Source organism: Neopsephotus bourkii, unplaced genomic scaffold, assembly GCF_033783945.1.
Source record: "Neopsephotus bourkii isolate Nb327-2 ecotype Australia unplaced genomic scaffold, CSIRO-AGI_Nbou_v1 NB_1825, whole genome shotgun sequence".
NCBI lineage: Eukaryota > Metazoa > Chordata > Aves > Psittaciformes > Psittacidae > Neopsephotus > Neopsephotus bourkii.
Genome location: NW_026902298.1, coordinates 7154545 through 7176985, shown reverse-complemented (window position 1 = coordinate 7176985; position 22441 = coordinate 7154545). Strand labels below are relative to the sequence as shown.

The window sequence follows — 22441 nt, the reverse complement described above, 5'->3', positions numbered from 1 at the left end:
CTTCACACACCAAACTTCAAGGTCCCAGTTCAGGTACAAAGCCAGGCTTGTAAGAGCTACCAGTGACAAGTGACAAACTCACAAATCAAGGCCTGGCACCAGGACACGAAGCCAACAGAGGCAGCACAAAACTGAAAGAGGGAGGGGGTAAACAGAAGAAAAGAAGAATAGGTGAGGACCCCATTCCATCCATGAGTGCTTAAGTCTGGGAATTCTTTACCACAAAATCTGCTCATGAATAATAGTTCAGCAATACAGAAAATTGCTGAGACTTAAAATACAGCCAATGCTATCAAGGGAGAGAGTTCATAAATCACTTTGTCCAGATGTTCTTAATATGGTGAGGAGAGCATGCAACTAGAGGGCCATGGGAATGAGTCTGGCAGACAGACTGCACAGGAGCTGCACACCCAAGCTCCTGCATCCCACAGGCATCAGCAGCCGGACCAGTCCCTGTGGTGGTTTTGACTGGGATAGAGTTAATTTTCTTCACAGTAGCTGGTATGGGAATGGTTTGGATTTGTGCTGGAAACAGCGCTGATAACACAGGGATGTTTTAGTTACTGCTGAGCAGCGCTTATACAGAGCCAAGGCCTTTTCTGCTCCTCACGCCACCTCATCACCGAGTGGGCTGGGGGTGCACAAGGAGTTAGGAGGGGACACAGCCAACTGACCAAAGGGTATTCCATGGCATATGGAATCGTGCTCATCATTGGCTTGACCCCGCAATTCAAGGAAGACAGACAGACTGAACAGACTCCAAATGAGGGCAACAAAGATGATCAAAGGACAGCAGAACTGGCGCCGTGAGGAAAGGCTGAAAAGAGTTAGGTCTTCTCTCCCTGGATAAGAGAAGGCTGGGGAAGGGTGACCTCATGACAGTGTTTCAGTATTGCAGCTACAAAAGAGGACAGAGGCTTTCTCTTCACATAGAGAAGTGCACTGGGTTTGGCTGGCGTAGAGTTAATTTTCTTCACAGTAGCTGGTATGGGAATGTTTTGGATTTGTGCTGGAAACAGCGCTGATAACACAGGGATGTTTTAGTTACTGCTGAGCAGCGCTTACACAGAGCCAAGGCCTTTTCTGCTCCTCACACCACACCACCAGTGAGTGGGCTAGGGGTGCACAAGGAGCTGGGAGGGACACAATCGAGACATCTGACCTCAACTGACCAAAGGGATATCCCACACCTTATGGCATCACGCTCATCATATAAACCTAAGGGAAGAAGGAAGGGGGGGACATTCCCTGGGGCATTGCCCAGGGAAGTTGTGGATGCTCCATTCCTGGCAGTGTTCAAGGCCAGGTTGGACAGAGCCTTGGGTGACATGGTTTAGAGCGAGGTGTCCCTGCCCATGGGAGGGGGGTTGGAACTAGATGATCTTAAGGTCCTTTCCAACCCTAACTATTCTATTATTCTATGATTCAGACTGATGGTGTTTGTCTTCCCAAGTAGCTGTTATGTTTGAAGGAGCTCTGCCTTCCTGTAGATGGTTCAATACCTACTTGTGACAGCAAATAGTGAATGAATTCCTTGTCCTGCTTTGCTTAAATGCACAGCTTTTGCTTTACCTATTAAACTGCCTTTATCTCAACCCATGAGTTTTCTCACTCACTCTTCTGATTCTCTCCCCCATCCCACTAGGGATGGACTGAGTGAGCAGCTGGTTAGGGCTTAGTTGCCAGCTAGGGTTAAACCACAGTAAGATGAGGGTCAGTGGGTATGAGCTGCACTAAGAGAGGTTTTATCTTAACATAAGGGGAGTTTTTTACAGTGAAAACAATCATTCACTGGAGCAGCCTCCCCACAGACATGGTAGAGGCCCCATCACTGGAGGTTTTCCAGATGTGATTGGACAGCATGCAATATAACCTCATCTAGGCTCCACTTCTCACAGAAGGTCAGACCAGCTCATTTGCTGAGCTCTCTTCCAACCCCGGCTGTTCTATGACTCTCTGATTTTCCACTTCCTACTCATTTTTCTGAACATGACCTCACTTTTGCAAAGAGAAGGCTGTTTGAGGTCCAGACCTTGCGGGTGAGCATCTCCTGGCCCCAGGTAGCACCCTACAGCAGGGACATGGCAGAGTCACTCTCCATTTACACCATCAGTTGTCATAGGTTTTAGACTAAAGGAATGGCCATCAACCTCCAGCAAAGGCCACTGCCAAGGGACTTGCTTGAGCAGGAGGGTGAGGGCTCACAGTAGCATCCCTCAGCCCTAGCAGGGCATCCGTCCATCCTGGTGGGGCAGGAAGCCCACAGGGACCTGCAGCACCCTGCTCTGCAGGAAAAAAACATCAGCCACAAATGACTTGGAGTTATTAAACCCAACTGCTTGGTCTGCACTCCACTAACTGCATGCTTACTGGCATATATTACGCAGGGAAGCTTGTCCTCCTTACATACAGGTCACCACTAACCACACAACCCTGCATGGAGCAGGGCAGCAGGAGAGCAGGATCCAGCCTGTCTTCTCTACAGGCATGAAGATACTATTCCCTTCTGTATCCAGAGGAGAGGAAATAGGTATTTCTGTGAAATGTCAATGAATTCACCACTTTACCATTCTTATTATGAATGTGTATGGCAGTTATCTACATTTAGAGAGCAAGAGGGAAAAATTGCTTACTTGAGTTGAGCTAAGCCGAGTATGTTTGTAAAACTGATCATGGCAGACTGGTCTGCAGCTCTCACCTAACCACTTGCCTGGGGTTGCCATGGCAAAGCAATAACCTGCTAAAATCAGGACTGGTAAATGCTGACATCTGCCAAACTGCTCAGCTTCTGATGCCTGTTATGTCAGAGTCGAAACCGAGTAGCTCTGACCCAGGCAGAAACCACTGCCCTTTGCTGTATCCACATTGAGGTAACATCATAAAATGATGTAATGATGGTTTATGATGTTAAAATGATGTAATGGTATTTTATATTCGTTCACATTAGGTTTTAATGAAACGTCAGCTGTAACTGGTACCAAAAGCCAGTTTATGTGTAAAACATATAACAGTTGCCGACAGATCAGTGCTTGGCACAAGGCCACACTCCAGATCATGGGCAATAACGCACCACTTGAAAGCTTAGTGAAGCCTCACGAGCCATTTGGAGCAAGGCAGAGGCTTTTTTTTCTTCCCCCTGTGCTGTCACTGGAGCCTCCCAGATCCCAGCTCTCCTTTCCAGAGAGAAAGGTTTTGCTACACCCAGCTCTGCTGGGGTCTAAGTCTGATGCTCAGGCATTTGCTCCTTCCTCAAACCTCCCCATTCTTCTACAATGCTCACCAAAAAAACAGTTTAATGTTATACCTGAAACCCAGAGCGCCAGGATACAGCCCTGTCAATAGACACCACATCTTCAACTGCCATATAAACGTGTACATGAGGCCCTCAGTGACATGTGGTTGTACTTCATCATCTTAAAGGTCTTTTCCAACCTAGCTGATTTCATTGCATATTCTATGGTTTAATGGTAGACTTGGCAGTCCTGGGGTAAAGGTTGGACCTGATGATCTTGAAGGTCTTTTCCAGCCTAAATGATTCTATTCTATGGTTCTATAATTGCTGTCGCTCACAGCCAATCCTGCAAGACACGACCACATCTGGCCCAGTTCAGTGCTTAATTGGACAGCTGCTCCAGCCCTTCATTTCTGCACCTCCGTCAACTTTCCCACATCTAAGTGATTGTCTGACACTAATCCATTTGTTTTCCTTTTCTTTTAATTCTAAATAAACATGCATTACACCCTGCAGAAGCAGACGTGCTATCCTGGAGGGCTGCTGCACAGCCCTGCAATTCATCAGAGCTACTTCAGTGAATCATTTGCTAAGATTAACACCAGACAGTCAGCAAGGACCCAGAGACAGAGGAGCAATGCCTAAATATTTCCTGTTTCTGATGTGGTTTCAGTCTGGTTTTGAAAAGGATCTAAAGCAAATCCTCATAGGAAGCCTATTGCTGTGACATTACAGGAAAGACATGTTTTCAGAGCAATTAACAGCATCCCCAAGAAGCAAATTTTCTCCTCACCAGAACAGTTGGAAAAGATGGTTTTCTGACAGCCAAACCATAGCACCACTCTAAACTTCAGTGAAACACCATAAAATGCCTGTTGTGCAAAGACAGTTTGCTGCTATTTAGAGGCAACACCTCGAGGAAGCGCTGGAGTGATGAGTTTCTGCATCACACTCTGCTGCCCGCCTGGGTACCACTCCGTGGCGCAGCCTGTCCTGCCAGCACATACAGCTCCTTCTCTGCCACCCAAAACCCAAACAAAACCACAACGCTGTCCTCCAAAAAATCCTCTTTCAATTTGTACCCTCCTGAGTGGTTTGAAAGAGACCAAGGGTTCCGAACACCATCCAAGGCAATCATCTGAAATCAAATATTAAGTAAAACAGCTTTATACTTTCCTATAAACCCTGCCGCAGTTTGTAAGGGAGGTCCAAGAATGACAGAACAAAAATGACGTCGTTTCCAAGCCCACATCTGTCCTCCTGTCTCACAGCCAAGCCAGAAAGGAGTGTAAAAACCTTATTCCACATTTAAAATATTCTCTCTGCCCTGCCACTGCAAACAAATCTCAGGTCAACAAGAAAGGATCTTAAGGTCCTTTCCAACCCTAACTATTCTATGATTCCCTAATTATTTAAAAGACATCACAAAAGGACAGTCAAAGCGCTCCAGGGTCCTAAGGGCTACCCAATGGCTGTGCCATGAGTCCCCTATGGTGACCCATCAGTCTCCCCCATGGGTCACAGGAACCCTCCATCGAGGCTGGATACCCCTCCTGTGCATCCCAGCATGTGAACAGTATTTTCTTTCCTAAGCATCAGCCCAGTTTTGACAGGAGGCATTGCTGTACCCCAGCCACACAGCCATGCTGCTCCCCCAAGGCTGGAAGGAAGATGTGAATTTGATTTGGCTCACAAAAGATAACTCATGCATCCCGCTTCTTAGTTTAGGTACAGAAAGCAGAGACAGCACTTCTAACAGCATCACCAAGGATGCTCTCGGTACCTCCAGCAGTGGTAGGTTTCCTTCGCAGCCCCAGCTCTGACGAGGTGCAGTGGCTCAGGCAGATGTTGACTGTTCCCCATCAGCATCTCCCCAGTCGATGCATAGGTTTTCTAGGTCACTTGTGGGCTGACTGACCCATGCTCACACCCCATCATTTTGCTTGGGAACCTCGCATCCACTGCCAGGGCTCCCGAGCCCTGTGAGGACTGAACAAGCATCGCTGGTATTTTCACAGGAGCAGAGCAACACCTTGCAGGACAGAAATCCAACCCACATAATGCACACCAGATGTGACCCACCAGCACCTCTTGTTTCCCACATGAAAGCTGAAGATCTACCACATCTGAGCCAAAAAAAGCCTCACCCCTCTGCCTGGCCGGATTCACCAAGCCGAGCCCCCCCTTCACAGCTCAGCGCTCTGTGGAAAGAAATCCTCATCCCACTGTTACCTCCAGTATCCGTGCTGTGCTATTCCGGTGCTTGAGAAGAGCTCCCAGAATCTCCCATCCTGGGTACTGTCATTTCACTCTCCAAAGAGTGCCTCGTCCAAGAAAGCACTAGCAAGACTAATGAGGAAGGGTGATGGAGGCAGCCAAACCCCATCTCTCCCAAGGAATCACGCTAACACATCCAAACATAACTGCCTACAAGGATGAGCACTTTCCTTGAAACTTCAGCCTCACGCACTGATTTTCATATATGCTCCCCCTCAGCAAACAACAAAGCAAACAAGCATAAAAGCTATGAGCAGCGCAAAGCAAAGGCGCCTTGAAAGCAGCTCCCAAGCCTGGCATGAGATCAGATGGATACAGGGAAGAGCAGAGCCAAGTCTGCCTGCCCGGGAGATCCCCCATGGATGCCCACACTTCCCGCCTTCCTATGGAAATCAAGTGCAGGCATGTGGGGGCAAATGGTGCCCATCACAGCTCTTTCATCTTGGATGCTTACAGGTTTTATAGCATTAGAATAATCCACTGGGGTTTTCCCCATCCCAGGCTCACCCCCAGAGGAGAGGTAGGATGCGGGAGGAGTATTTCCATCCAGTTACCTGGGCGTTAACCCCATGAAAAAAGGGATGCACATTCCTGATGCGGCTCCACTCAGCTTTGTACAAATATGTGCATCTTTAAAGCCTGTCTCCATTGTAAGCTATAAATTCACCTCTGCAGCTATAGCACTGAGTATACAACATGCAGCCAGCCTAAATGTATTCAAATTGAATCAATAACTGAAACTTCTCCTTTGATCACAGCACCAGTGGCACAGTGACGACTCGTGTCAGCGCTGCTGCTCCGAGATGAAAGGGTGTTATTCAGAGCTCAAAGTAAGGGAAGAAACTCTCAGTAGAAGACTGAAATACAAAGGCTGACATGGAGCTAGCGAGCAGACAACGTTACTGGTGCAGCCGCGCCGCTTGTCAGCACAGCGAACAGTCTGCAGGCATTTTCACTATGCCATAAATTCCCATTTCCAAGCCATAAAGAGCTCCAAGATAAAAACTCATCATGCAGATTCTTAGGGGAGGGTGGTTTTTTTTTCCACTGGGGGAGAGGGAACCCATAAATCAAGCAGCTACAACACAGAGACAAGACACTCGCAAAGCAGGGGTTTAAGCTATGATTAACTTTGCTGTACTTGGTGCCTTTAAAAATGATTATGTTACAGAGAAGCACTGGCATGATCCATGTCACTTGGATATTTAAGCCCTTCCATTAATTAACCAGAAGTGAAATAGGATCCACGGCTGCGGATCATTCAGTCTGGTTCCTTATTACTTTGAGCAACCATATGATAAAACTTCCTTCTTGAACGGAACAGCATCTGGGGATGTGGGGTTTTCACCCCATTTGAGGGAGGTTTTGGGATTCCCTTCCTCAGATGGACACAAACGTCCTCCTCGGTTCCCACTCGCAGCCACTGACACCGCTCTTTATCCATCTATTTTCTTTTGCCAGTGGTGTCCTTTAGGTTAAATAGCTTTCACCCTGAGTCATTCCCACAAACTTGCAGCGTACAAAGGAGCCTGGGATAAGGACAGAACAAAAATAGTACAAAGACTGTACAGTGCTCTCTAACTGAAAATGCAGGCATTGAGCTCTATCGTATGGACCTGCAGATATCTAGAGCCTTCCCATTTCTAACACAGGTGACAAACCATAGGCTAAGGATGCATCATTCTTCATCTGATCCGTGTGAAGAACTGCTCGTGATAACCCTACACTGAGCAGAGCCTTTGCATCATTCCCAAGTGTCACGTATAAAGGAAAAAGAAATTAAACCTTCTTCCCACCAGGATGTATATTCCAATTATGAGCCTTCTGTTATTAAATCATTACATGCAGTTTATATTCAGCCACTTTAAAAATGCAGAAATTTAATAAAGGTATTATATACAGAAGAGCTAACAAGATAATTGCCTTTAGCTCCTGCTCCCAGACAGCTGAGCTCAGATTCAGAACAAGGAAAATCCCCATAACAGCCCATTGGAGTCATCGCCATGAAAATGGTTCAAAAGCAGTGCATGTCACAAGCATGGGGACACATCCCATGGGACAGGCCATGCCACTGGCAGGATCCCCTGCCCACCCCAGGTGGTCGTCCCAGCAGGGAGTCCCCCCAAGAGGTGTCTCCCCATCTCTGTGGGAAGCAGGAGCCCAGACCAGGTCCTGGGAGGGGGACTGGTGCCTCCTGCCCTTCAGGCACCACAGGGGACCCATGTGTCATCCCCCAGCCTGGCTGGGACCCCACAGAAATACCTGCTCACAACACATGCATTGAGGAGGGAGGGCAGAGGGATAACAGTTCCTCAAAGAATCATGGAACAGGTTGGGTTGGAAGGGACCTTAAAGCTCATCCACTTCCAACCCCTGCCATGGGCAGGGACACCTTCCACTAGAGCAGGTTGCTCCAAGCCTCATCCAACCTGGCCTTGAGCACTGCCAGGGATGGGGCAGCCACAGCTTCTCTGGGCACCCTGTGCCAGCGCCTCAGCACCCTCAGAGGGAAGAACATGTTCCTAACATTTAATATAAATCTCCCCTCTTTAATCTTAAAGCCATGACCTTCACATTTACCCTTACCCAACGTTTACATTACCATTACATTTTTTAATTACTTTAGTTGGTTTAAGTCTTAAACTGAGAGTGAATTTCACTAAAAGCGTTTCAATTCATTAAATTATTCCTTAAATTAAATTATTCCTTAAATTAAATTAACAAAATAATGTCAATATTTTCCAGCCTGAGCCTTGACCCCTGGAGCTGCTGCTGTCTGAAGCACATGGATACTTGTGCTCCCCAATCTGGTCACAGCAGATAATCCCAAATATTGCTCAGTTATTTAATCCCATGCTATTTTCCTGAGATGTGGCACCCCCACAGGTCACCCACACCTCGAAAGGCACTGAATGACCCATTACAACTTCAAGGTAAGGTACAGACATGGATGGGGAAAGGCACAGACAGGGCCATGGAGAGCCAGCAAGTGCTGTAAAACCCACTGCCACACACGGGATACACCTTACTGCAAGGCAAAACGCTGTTCTCACATGTGCTGGTCCAAATCTAGAGGGATTACATCAGCTTCTCCACATTTACTCCAGATTTAAATCCACAGCAGCATCCCACCTACCGAAAAGTCACTTAAACAACCAGAAAAGATCAAACACGGTTCCTAAATGCAGTATTTCCACAGAAAAGCTGCCCTGACAATTTTCTTTACAGAGGTGATGTTATTACTGTTATTTTCTATCTATTGCCATCTATTTCTGCTTCTGCCCTGAGCTCTAGAAGGCAGGCTGTTCCACTTACAAATTCAGGACACAAATGGGAACCAGATTACATCTATCCCAAAGCTGCCAAAAAGCAATTGCTGTATGAAACCAAAAATCCTCCTGGGAGTTTTCCCAAACCCACAAAATATTCCCGAGCACTAAAGTTTCCACGGGGACTATTACATTAGCAGATAGTCTCTGTGTGAAAAACTGAGCACACAGCCATCCTCCTAATGGTTTCCAGGACAAGGAGGCTGCACAAGGCACGTACTCCCCACCTTAGCACCAAATAACATTTCATAGAAACATAGAATGGTTTGGATTGAAGGGACCTTAAAGCTCATCCAGTTCCAACCCCCTGCCACGGGCAGGGACACCTCCTACTAGAGCAGGTTGCTCCAAGCCCCATCCAGCCTGACCTTGAACACTGCCAGGGATGGGGCAGCCCCAGCTTCTCTGGGCACCCTGTGCCAGCGCCTCAGCACCCTCACAGGGAAGAACTGGTTCCAGATCTGGCCTTTACAGTATCGGTATAAAACACAAATGGCACTGGGGACATGAGGCTTTTGTTTCCCAAAGCAAAGCTGCAACGGTCAGCAGCAACATCTCCACTTTGTCCTGAAACCTCCATGCACATCCCAAGAGCCCAGCTGAGCCTGACCCCCAAGCAGCCCTGTACACACCCCTCTGGGGCTGCTGCTGGGGTCCCTAAAAACCCTCCTCAGCGCCTCTTCACTGGAGAAATGCAATGTCTTTAGCTTGGTGCCAGTGCTTACTTGCAGAGGAGCTCCTACAAGAAGCACTGGAGCTGTATCCACAGGCCCTCTATCCAGGATAATGGTGTGCAGAGTCTGACCCAGATCCAGGAGCTGATCCTATGCCTATCCACAATGTCACAGGTGTGTGGAAATGGAAATCAGAGAGAGCAACCCCTGATCCTGCGGGCATGGGGGCTTCAGTGGGGCAGCACGTGCTTGCACAGGCCAAATCTGCCCTCTTTCAACCTGAGTGCTTCCCAAAGAAGAGGGAAAGCAAAGCTCCCCCTGTCAAACACTGTCAGAGAGCAAGGGACAGCAAAGGACAGCAGGGCAGAAGAGGAGGAGAAGAATGGACATGCAGGTAACAGGGGAGCTCCCGCTATCCCCTCCCCAGTCTGGGGAATCTGGGGGTCCAGCCCCACCAGCGCTGGTGTGGGCACATCCCTCCTCAGGTAACAACCTAAAACCAGACCTGTGAATCCATCCCCTTGCACCCCTACTCCAGATGGGGATGAGGAAGGATGAGCATGAGGAAGCGTGGGCAGGATGCAGCCCCTCCATGCAACCCCAGCGCAGGTTTTGTTATGAGCTCTCATCCACCCAAAGTCTCCAGCCCTCTCTCTCAGGTATTTCTTGATACTTGGGTATTTATAAAACCCTTTTAAGAGCTTTTCTGGCCATTAGCAATGTATATATATGCGTGTATACATACACTAAAAAAAATCTACATCTTTAATACACACATGCATAAAAAAATGTATGTAGTTATATATAAAATAATGTGCATTTCATAGTTATATAAAATATATTTTATATATAATATAGTCATATATAATATGTAAATGCATAAAAATATGTCAGTGTATCTACATATATTTGTTACACCTCTACATATAGTAAAACATACATAGATCTAAAATACATACATGAATACATCTCTCTGTGCACACCTGTGAGCAGGACTGGTGCTGCCAGCTAGCTGTGCACAGGGGCAATGGGGGGGAATCCTCGTCTCCACGGCCAGCCCTCTCTCAGAACGCTTTTCAGGCTTGTTTCCATCTACACCACAAAACCCCAGCGCAGTGGATGCCCGAGAAGGGCCCCGCAGGAGCCTCAGCCAGGATCCCGGTCTGCCCACAGCTGCTCAGCGCTGCCGGGACATTCAACAGCACCAGGAAAGAGGGAAATAACCCCTTTTTCCACCGAAAGAGGAACAAGCCCAAGCAGCGACGTTCCTGGGCTTAACTCAATCACAGGAGCTGGCAGGAGGATTCGGGGCAGACTCACGTGGGGTTTTTCTCCTCTTTCAAGGCTGTTTTTCGCCCTTAAGCAGGAGTTTATCTTTGTTCTCCCTGCAGGGGCAGGGAGGTTAAATACAACAGTTCTCTCTCACCATCCCCCTACAACAACAACAACAACAACGTGAGAAAACGCTCCCCGCCGCGGGCGGCCCCTCCCGCTGGCTCTGCCCCCACCCCGGTCCCGATCCAGGTCCCGTTCCCGGTGGCTGGCTGCCTGGGGCGGGCTGGCTGCCGCCGTCACCCGCGGGGGGACAACGGGGGACCCCCTGGGACGCTGCGATCGCCGCTGCGGAAACACAACCGCCAGCCGCGCGTCCAGCCGGGAACGTTCCGCTCCCGGCCAGTGGCTCCGCTCTCCCCCGGGACAGGCGGCGGCTGCCCCCGACGCTCAGCGCCTTGAAACGAACGGCGACCGCCCCCCCCCACCACCACCACCCGTAGCGGCTCCGGTACCCACCCCAGGCGGGGAAACACTCTCAGGTACTCGGGAGGCTCCAGGGTGCCGAGAAACACGGAGCGGCCGGGCGGGATGCGCCGGGGCGGGCTGCCCGGCCCTAACGGAGCACCGGGCGGGGGAACAGGGACAGCCCCGCTCCCGCACCGGGTGGGGTTTCCCCCGGAGGCAGCGAGTCCGGGAGCCTGCCCAGGCCTCCTCGCATCCTCCCCGGGGAGGAGCGGTGGGACCCCGGGGAGCAGCGAGCCCGACCCGACCCGGACCAACCCGCGCCGCGCCCGCTCCACTCACAGCCGAGTATGAGAAGGGACAGCTCCAGCGGCACTCCCGTCCACACCGGCACACACGTGGACAAAGACGCAGGCACCCACACGGGTGCACACAGGCACATGTGTGCGTACACGCGTACACGCGTACACATGTACACATGTACACATGTGTGCACAGACCCATCGCCCTTACCTCCGGCTCCGCGCCCCGGCAGCACCGCGGCCATCCGCCCCGATACCCGCCGGCCGCCGCGGGCGGGGCGGGGCCAGGGCCCAGGGAGGGGCCAATCGCAGGAGGCGGATCGGGGGTGTGGCTAGGGGCGGAGCCAAGAGGCGTTGGAGGCCGCGCCGGTCCTAGCGCCGACAGGACAAAGCCCAGGGTGACTCACCCCACGTTGAGGCTGTGGGGCTGGAAAGCCCGGGGGGACCCCGAGCACCCCAGGATGGGCCTCGAGCTCTGATAGAGCTTCACCGAGAGGATGGCGAGGCACAGGCTGCCCAGGGAAGTGATTAAATAACCACTACCAATGGAAGTGTTAAAAAACCCGGTAGATGAGTCCCTGAGTGACATGGTTCAGTGGCGGACTTGAGGTATGGGTTGGACTTGATGATCTTAAAGGTCTTTTCCAACCTAGTTGACTCTATGATTCTCAGGCCCAAACAGAGCCACCAAAGACAGTGGGATGCTCCCACGGTGAGCCTGTGTGGCATCACAGCTTCCCCACCTCATGCTTGGGGATGCTTGGGACCTAAGTCTCATCCTAGGTACCAACACAGGCTTCCTGAATCACACCCCACACCTCACACAGTTGACAGACCAAGCCCATGCACCAACTGCAGGCATCTCCCCCTTCTCCAGGGCTGCAGCACCTTCCCCTGCGCCTGGGGGAGCTGGTGGCTCTTTGGGGAACAATGGGGCTCCCCCATTCCTAAACACAGGTCCACATTCATAATCACATTTTCACATGAGCAGTGCATGCACATACCCATTGACATCAAGGGATTTTCAACTGATGCCCAACGTGAGTGCTGCGGTAACAGGAACACAGGACATTTGTCAGCTTGGGGTTTCATTGCAGCTCAGCACACCAGCTCCATGGGATGTGTTTTCATCAGGGCTGGAGTGAGCCACTGCTTTGCCTCCCCAGCCCGCTTCAGCCCTGCTGCCAAGGGTCCAGCCAGGGGACATGGTGGGAGGGCTCCTTGGGTGTTTGCACTGCATTCCATTCACACCCTTGCTGCCATGTGGGCACCGACTGGGTTGGGCAGCTGCTCTGCACCCTCTTCCCAGCATTGCCCCACAGGGCAGACCTCATTCCCGATGGCTGGCACTGCCAGGATGTTGCCTGGGTTTCCCCATCTCATTGGGGGATTCAGTTCAGCAAGCTGCCAGTGGTGCCAGGATTGTCCATTCAATTTGTGCTCATTTCTCCCAGCTCTTAACACATGGACAAGCTTTTCAGCTCCCAAAGGGACTTTGGTGGCTTCAGCCCCCTAAATACTGTGCCAAAGCAGCTAGAGATGCAGCAAAGGCCTGAAGAGGAACCCACCCAATGCCATCTCAGTGCCACCGCAGCCCTGTAAAGGGACACAGCGAGACTGGAGCTGACACCCAGTAGCTTCAGGCAGTGGGAGCGTGCTGCAGATCACAACAGTCTGAAGCATTGTGGTTTTGAATTGCAAAACTCAGCTTTGCTTGGAGTTTGGGTTTTGTTTAGGTGCAAGATACAGGGAAACAATAGGATACAGGACATGAGCAAAGGAGGGAAAAATAGTGGTGAAATGAGATTCCTCAGTTCCCATATCTGCACACCTCCCATGGCAGCAGTTACACCAGAACCCTCCAGTTACCTAGAAGGAGGATGGAGCTACGAGGAAAAGGCCTCAAGCTGCACCAGAGGAGGTTTAGATTGGGTATTGGGAGAAATATCTTCACTAAAAGGATTGTCAAGCACTGGAACAGGCTGCCCAGGGAAGTGCTGGAATCACAGTCCCTGGAAGTGTTCAAAACCTGTGTTGATGAGGCCCTTAATGACATGGTGCAGTGGTAGAGTTGGGTCGTGGGGTAGCAGTTGGACTTGATGATTTTATAGGCCTTTTCCAACCTAGTTGATTCTATGATTCTGTTTCCATGTGAGCTGAGCATCCTTAAGGATGCTCTTCCCTCCATGTTGATGTGGAAAACAAGGTGTCCTCTAGGTACTGTCCCTCTGGGTATCTCTGAAGCTTTGAAACCGAAGCAGCTACCAGCTCTCTCCCTGCTGTCACCTAATACAGGCTCAAGCAGGAGAGCAGAGAACTGCAAATACACTGCTTTAAAGGGAGGCAAGGGGAGCCAGTCACATCCCTGACATCCTCAGGGGGAATATAACAGCCTAGAGCTTAGAGTACTAGACTTGGATAAGAGAGGGATGTTCAATTCTCTTGTCTCCTGCAGGTGCCCTGAGTATCTTGGAGCAAGTTAAGCCCAAGGTTTTTGAACACCTAAATCCTCTGCAAAGTCACGGGACACCTTGGACATAGATAGATAGATAGATAGATAAATAGATAGATAGATAGATAGACAGACAGACACCTTGGTCTGCTGGAGGAACTGGCCTTTGGTTTTTCAGGTTGTGTACCTGCTCTCTCTTATCTCCCTCAGTGATAAACGTTGGCTTTGCTTATGGACACAGGAGAACCATAGACCTACTCAGCTGTAAATGAAGGTGTAATTGCTCCCTTGGCTTGTTAATGCCTGTTCACAGCGGTGGATGGAGCTGGATGAAGACACTGCTCGCCGAGCCTGGTTCCTAATGGCAATTCAAGCTCTACTTTTTCTCATGCTCCAACTTTACCAACTGGTTGGGCAAAATGGGATGCATTATTCCGGTTACTCTGCTGCACAGTCCGTGTCACAGGCAACTGGGTGCAATGTGGCTGTACTGCCCTCGGCCAAGCAGATCCAGCCTGTCTGAGACTTCATTTTACTTCTCATTCTGGTCCCATGGTCTATGCTTTCCTTTTACCTATTGCTGTGTGATGATCAGTGATGCTTTCAGTGCTAGTGGAATAAATACATCAAGAAAAAGGATTATCTGCTGTCTTGTCTTTCAGTAGCATTGAAATAGCCTCATGAACCATCCTGTCACATATGCAAGGAAAAAAGCCCTTTTTTCTGCTGCAGTCCAAGTGTGATTTCTCTTTCCCCCCCATTATTCATTTTCTGTTCCATGTTTCCACAAAGCTTCCAAAATCTTTTTCCTGTTCAACTCCATTTTGGCTTGAGAAATGAAATGGCCGTGAAGGATGGAAGCTTGGGGAAGGAGTTCTCCGATCCCTCTGCAGTCCGATACATCCGATAACCACTGGGGAGCTGTGTCTGCCCAGGAGGGCAAGACAACTGCTGCTCAAGCTTATCCCCTTTGCAGCTCCACTATTTTTATACATTTTCATATGCATTTATTGAGTTATTTATTGATTTATATTGCAAAATAAAATGTTCCCCCAATTAGGAATAGCTCCACTGGTTTTATATTTTTATTTTTTATATACTTATGTTTATATTCTCCTATATCTTTTGTATTTTTATATTAATTCATTGATTAATTAATTAATGTTTTTTCTACAGTGAACTTGAGGAAGGAAATAAGTCCATCCTTCCACCCCTTCTGCTTCTAACCCTGCTCAGCTAGAGCCCAGTGCTGTCAGGGTGTCAGAGCAGAGCTGACAGTGCCATCTCCCTTCACTGCCTGTCTTGTGCTTCTCCCCGGTCACTAGGGAGACCCAGGAGACACACACACCATTCACAGCCTGGGAGCACACTGTTACACCCTGAAAATAAAACCTCTCATGGATTTTCCAAGCATTTCAGCGAGCTACATGGGAAGGGAGAAGCATTTCCTGGTACCCCCTGGGCTCAGCCATTAGAAAACCCTTGGATCACTCGGCATTCCTACACTATCCCAAACCCCTGGGGAGCTCTGAGTGGTTCCTACCACCAAACCCAGAGTTGGACCACCGAGGCCCTGCAGAAAGGACATAGCCATCCCAAACCACAAGCAATACCCAGGTATTGACACTCTTTGCATGTGCACCCGTGTGTGTAATCCCACAGATTCCCAGTACTGCAAGCGAGCAACTCATTGTCCCACTCTGCCTTACTCTGCAGCAATCCCAAATGCATGCATGCAGTTTCACTTCTTGCTGGTGCTGCTGCTTTGAACAATGGCCGATGGGCATCTGGGGAGTTTCAGGCCCTTTAACAGCACCACGGGGGATTGCACACGAAAACACCATAGGGTGTTGAGACCACAGCAAGAAACTGAATCAAGAATCAGAATATACAGTGTAAAAAGCCTCACCCAGGTAACTTGAATAAATCAAAGCCACAAAGCCTTTGACATAGAAGCTGGAGAGGGACTCTTCACCAGGGACTGTAGTGATAGAACAAGGGGTGATGGGTTGAGACTCGAACAGGGGAAGTTCAGGTTAGATATAAGGAAGAAGTTCTTTACTGTGAGGGTGGTGAGGCACTGGCACAAGTTGCCTAAAGAAGTGGTAAATGCTCCATCCCTGGCAGAGTTCAAGGACAGGCTGGATGGGGCTTGGAGCAACCTGCTCTAGTGGAAGGTGTCCCTGCCCATGGCAGGGGGTTGGAACTTTACGTTCTTAAGGTCCTTTCCAACCCAAACCGTTCTATGATTCCATGATTCTATGCCCTTACTGTTATCTTATGTGGAGACAGTCTTACTTCTTGATAGCCACAGGCTTTACCTGCACCACAGAGGCCCTTCTACCCATCCTCAGCATCCCAGAAGCATCTCTAACTTCTGAGCAGAGGCAAAACCTCTTGGAGCCCTGAGACAGAGCTTTCCAAACCACATCTGCAGAAGGTTTCTAAGTAATCTTGCCACCAGGCAACCAGTGAGCTCAGTGGTTCAGGGAGCCCCAAAGACACCCATCCTGCTAAATTGATAGCCTTTGCTAAGGTTTCTGCAATGACAACTGTGCATATTTATCGGGTCTCCCCTGGTACACACTTAGCAGGCAGTGCTGTATCTGGGGGCAGCAGGAAAACTCTCCCTGCACATCTGCTTTTGCAGTGCTGCCAAAGAGCTTTCATTTTTCTCTAATAACTTGACCTGTTTGGTTTCTGGCAGAAGATGGCCAAGGAGAGCACTCGCTCCCTTGGATGCGCTCCAGTACGGGATGAGGTCAGGACAGCGAAGAGAAAGAAACAGCTGGATTGCTACGAAGCAGTGGGAACAAACAGGGCAGGGACCAGGGCTTTTTCTTTCCTTCCCTTTTCATTTATCCAATGGGATTTCATTCCTGGGCGTATTTATTCCCCAGGCCCTCGGTATCACAAAAGCCGCGTTTCCTGCACGCCTCCTCCCGACCATACCCCCGGTGCACGTATAAATAGCGCAGGCAGCTAATCCCTCCTCTGCTCAGCTGTCAGGAAATGTGAGGCACAGGTCCTAGGGGTTTCCATTGAGAGACTGCAGCTCCTACACAAGCATTTTCATCTTGATTTTGGCAGGGTGGGTTTCCTACCCCCCCACTTCCATCTAATTTTTCCATTTCACCACATTCCCATTACTCTTTCCAAGACTTTCTGTGCTGGGAGCTTCACCTTGCTTTTTTCAATCCATCTTCTTTCTTTTTTTTTTCCCTGATATTCAGCTAAATCATCTAAAAGCAGCAAGGAGAAGAATTGCCAGTGGGGAGGGAAGGAGGTGGAAAAGAGGGGCGGGATGAGGGAATGGAAGACAGGGAGAAGACATGCCAAGTACAGGAGAGACAGAGAAGCAGTCTGCACATGTTCCCCTGTTGGAAGAGTTTCTCTCTCCCTGACCTCACTTTCTCCGTGGCCAGAATTCCACCTCCGGCCTTGCCAAGGAGACAATGCAGCATTCCTCTGCTGGGCCACAAAGCAAGTGTGAAATGTTCTGTTTTAATCATTTACAGAACAAAAGGAACACAACCGGCACCATCTGATTCATATCTGCTGAAATCCCACAGCTGGAGCTGTGGGAGAGGAAACACAGATGAAGAAAGTAAAGGAAGAGGAGGTGTGGGTTTGGCTTGGGTTTCTCTCTTCTAGCCACTGTGGACCTAAGGAAAGACAAGAAGGACCATGCTGGCCCATACAGAAGTTTAAGAGCTCCTGGTGTCCTCTGACACAGCCTTTGGAACATGTCTGCAGAGAAAATCCAAGCAGCACTACAAATGCTGTTTCCTCTGACAGGTGATCCCATTTCCCTTCCTGAGCCAGAGGTTGTAGCTGCATCACCAGGTCTGAGAGACGTTTCTTCCATGATGTTTTCTAATCACTTTTTCAGCCCATTCACACTTTTGGCATGCTGGACGTTTTGTGGTAGCGAGTTGTACGGTGTAACAGCACTGTGTGAAGACACAGCCTTTGGGATGTATTAAGCCTTTCCTTACTTCACAGAATCTCAGACTGGTTGAGGTCAGAAGTGGCCTCTGGAGCCACCTCATCCAACCACCTCGAGACAGTTGCCCAGGACCATGTCCAGATGGCTTTTGAGCAACTCCAAGGACAGAGACTTTACCACCTCCCAAGGCAGAATGTGCCAGTGCTTGGTAACCCCCACAGTGAAAAAGTGCTTTCTGATGCTCAGAGGGAGCCCCCTGTGTTTCAGGTTGTACCTCTGGTCCTATCACTGGTCACCACTGAAAAGAGCCTGAATCCAAACCCTTTTCACCCTCCCTTCAGGTATTTATTGATGGAGATCCCCCAGAGCCTTCTTTTCTCCACACTGATTAAGCCAGTCTCTCTCAGCCTTTTCTCACAGGATTGATTCTCCAGTCCCTTTATCATCCTTGTGGCCTTTGACTGGAGTATCTCTAGCATGTCCATGTCTCTCTTGCACTTATTTACTCCTATGCCATTCACCCTTCTTGCACTTTTACTGTATCCTCCTTCAAGCATCTCTTTTCCACATCCTTCATTTGTAGTTTACTGCATCTGCTCTGTCCCTCGGTCACCTTTGCCTCCCTTGCCCTGTACTTCTCGAGGGACTCTCAGAAACCTGTGAGCCATGTGCTGACTTACACAGCAGCAGTCCACAGAGAGGTTTCCAAAGGCTGGCCATGGCAAGCAGAGCACCAATCTTTACAACAAGGACAGAAAGAAGAGTCAGGAGGTGATTTCCCAGCCATTGTTAATTCCATCCTTGGAAACACTGAAGCAACGAAAGGCTTTACAAACATGTAGAAGAGGAGGATATGAGTAATAACCAGTGCAGACTCAGTAAGAACAGAGCTGGTCAGACTCAGCTGTTCTTCTGTAATAAGCCTTATAGATGAGGGGGGTGTGCAGATGCCATATACGTTGGCATACAAGTAAGACTTGTGATAGCTGGGTCATATGGTATCACTATAAGCAAGAGAGGGACACTCTTTTGGAAGATGGGTGCATGAAGATCAGAATGTTTCTTGGAGGTTAGTTACTCATGGCATGAAGCAATGCGAAACAGCCTGTTGTAAATCTGGTCCTGATCAGCATTTCCACGAATGACTCAAAATCCAAGCACAGCTTCTTCTGTTTGCAGTAGCCAGCAGGCTGGGACAAGCTGCTGGCAGAAAGCTGGACACAGGACTAGAGGTCAAGGAAGACTTGATGAGCAAGAAAAAATGGATGTGATTCTCCAGTGGGATCCTCCTCCCAGAGTCCCCACATTGGACATGAAACTCCTGTTTGAGCCGTGGAAGCCATGTGTGTGGACCAAGCTCCATTTGAGCCATGTGTGTGGACCAAGCTCCATTTGAGCCATGTGCAATTGGCTTAAATTGCAGGAACTTAATTAGACACTGAGAAAACCCTTCCAGTGCAGTGAAGCCTGGGAAAGCTGCTGGAACAGGCTGGTCCTCCACTTGGGGTGATGGGTGAAAGCAGGTACAAGCCCTGCCTTGAGGCAGGAAGGAGGTGTATTAAACTCTTGGAGTTCCGCTCAGACCTGCCTTTCTGCGGCTTAGATGATGGTGATGTTTTGTTATGGTATTGATGTTTTGTCTCGGGATGTTGTTATTATAATGTTGCTTTATTCCCAGCTCCTTTACTAATAACTCCTGCTGTTCAGGTAGCTGGTTTGACCAGGGCTGTGTGGTTTTGGCCCGGTATTCTGAGACACTGGTTACACAATCACTGCAACACAGCATAAACCCAAGATGTTACTGGGATTGTCTTGTCCTCTCCCCCTTCCAACACGTGCTTGCTCCTACCCCCTCACTGCCTGGCACCACAAACCACACAGCTGCACATGACTCAGGTTAGGAGACTGATCCAGCTGAAAACCCACCAGCCAGGAGGGAGGCAAGGGGAGAGACTGGTTTTCCATTGCTTGTTCTGCTATCTCACATCCTGTGTCTACCTTGGATGGAGCAATCACATCTTGGAAAGCAGAGTGGAAATGTAAGGTGATACAAGCACTGATTCAAATAACTGTTCCAGACTGAGGGATGTCTAATACTGCTGTGCAGATGGAAGCGGTGTTCGAGTTGCTCCTGCTTCCCCTTGAGTGGGAGTGGGGCTGTGCATAAGCCCTGGCAGATGCCAACCACCACCGCAGGAGGCAACGGATCACACTGGATGGCACAGATTATTTCCCCATTAAGATGAAAAGGATGCCAGCAAGCCGGTTGTCCCACGTTTCAGCCCTGATTCCTGCCTCCAGGGTCCAGCCCCATGACCAGGGGTCACCAAGAGCCTTATTTTGCCCATCTAAGCCATCTGTCCACCTGTGAATGCATTTGCTGCTCAACTAAACCCAAACACATCTTGTTGTTTGGGAGAGGGAGCTTGTTCTTTGTCACTGAATACATGTGCTGAGACTTGTGCGGGGGGGTGTGCCAAAGTTATGAGAAATGAGCACGTGTCTCTGAGGGAAGGCACCCTTCAAGGGGTAAGATGATGAAGATCAAGAAGAAAGGGAGCTGGTGGAAACCGTGTCACAGAAAATGTGCTTTAAAGTCACTTGACTTGTTTTAACTGCAACTGGGTAATGAATGAGGCAGCCAAGGGAAGGCTTTTGGCTTTATTCCCACTCCCTGTTAGACACTCCTCCGGGTGGACGCGTGTCAGAGCAGTCTCTATCCTGACACCAAGTGGAGAGAGCTCACAAGGATTCCTTTAAAATGCAATCAAGTGTAAGACACTGCCAGTGAGGACAGCTGCCCTCCCTGCCACCCCTTCAGCACCAGCGAGGCATCGTACAGTTTATAAGCATCATTGTGTTTATAGGAATGTCTTCAAGAACCTGGCTCTTAGCAGCAGAGGTTTACAGCAGAGAGAGTTGCACATGGTAGAAATCACCATGCTGGGCTCCTGCAGCTTTCTCCTCTTACCCCAAGCTTCCAACAGGGCCCTACGTGGTGAGCACACAGGCAATCCTTACTGGGGACAAGCCCTCATCGGAGAATCACAGGCTGGTTGAGGTTGGCAGGGACCTCTGGAGGCCATCTGCTCCAACCCCCTTGCTACAGGAGGGCCACCCAGAGGTGGCTGCCCAGAACCATGTCCAAATGGATTTTGAGTATGTCCAAGGATGGAGAACTCATTGCCCTGAAAGTGAAGAGCTCCTTTTCCTTGGGAAGAAGGGCTGCTGTTTGGTCATGTAAGATGATGGGCATCAGTGTGCTGGGGCAGCCCCACCATGCTGTCAAGAGCAAGGCAGGGTGCACAGACCTGATCCCTGTATCACTCTCAACACATCTAATATTACCACACTTTCCAGCATGCTCCTTCTCCAGCCTTCACCCATTATCCCAGGAGAGGCTGGGGGCTCGATTTCCCCCTTCCCTGCACATCACATCTCCAGGTCTAGGTGGCCAGAAGACCTCCTGCAGAGGCTTCCTACCATGCAGCTCATCCTCACTCCCTCCTTACCTTGAGCACCTCTAACTCATCCTGAGACAAACACTGTTTTAGACCTTGGTCCTGGGATTAAGGGAAGATCGCCACCAGATAAGGTTTTCCCATGGATTCAGCCTCTGAAGCCTTCAGCTTCCCATGCCCATTTGAGGTTGTTTTCTCCCTGGGTGTCTTCACTCTTGCTTTACACACCTCTACTTCTGCCTTCCATGGGTTAAAAAACCCTCATCATCTTGCAACACACCAGTAAGTCACAGAAGCTCCAGTGCCAGCCATGGGCTAAGCCTAACCCTCCCCCAGCATCATTATCTGAGAGCGCTTTGCACCAGAAAGGTGACAGCTTCCCTCCAAAAGGAAAGAAAACCTACATCAATTTAACAGAGAGGCACTAAACACACCTAGCATTGAGCTGCCCCATCCCTCTGACGGATGGCATTCAAAAGCAACACAGAAAGAAGGCACCAGTGGTGACAAATCTATGCAGCTGAAAGCATTCAGCGGCTGCCCTGTGTTTCAAGCCATGTCCTAGTTACTCTACATCGTCAGAAAGGAAGAGGAAAACGTGTCGTGCATGGACTTACCCAGCTCATCCAGAGCAAAGAGGGCTGGGGCGCCTTCGGAGAGCTCATTGTCTGAGGGAAGAAGAAAGATCAGCTGCAGAGGAGATGTGGAGAGCTGGGGTGACAACAGTGTAAATCAAACCGCAGATAAGCCCCTTCTCAGCCCGCTTCCAGTTCACCCTTGACAGCCTTCATACGTGTGTTATTGGAAACAACCTGGAATCAGCTCAGGATGGAGACTTATGCCTTTTCCAGCACCAGCGAAGGGGCTCTGCTGCACTGTCTCTGCCCATACTGGGATCTTCGGCCGTGCTGCACTTTTTGGCTATGCCACAGCTCTCCACTCCCTTTTCCTGGCTCGCCCAGTGCTCAGGGCATGGCCAGCAGCATCCTGCCTGCAGCGAAGCTCTTCAGCACGCCACAGTCCACTCC

At 49.7% G+C, this 22441-nt stretch overlaps 1 protein-coding gene across 2 annotated transcripts in view; it reads right to left on the bottom strand.

Annotated features, from left to right (window-relative positions):
* Positions 1 to 22205, bottom strand: part of LOC133207015 (angiomotin-like protein 1) — a 40257-nt gene extending 18052 nt beyond the window's left edge. The window contains exon 1 of one of the 2 annotated variants that reach the window (XM_061343510.1): positions 22031 to 22205. Coding sequence is in view for 1 of the 2 variants with exons in the window: in XM_061343509.1 (XP_061199493.1) it covers positions 11763 to 11796 (34 nt within the window). In the remaining variant the exon portion in view is untranslated. Of the gene's footprint in view, positions 1 to 11762; positions 11833 to 22030 lie in introns of those variants that run through there. The other variant, XM_061343509.1, reaches the window with a different exon arrangement.
* Between the last annotated feature and the right edge of the window lie 236 nt (positions 22206 to 22441).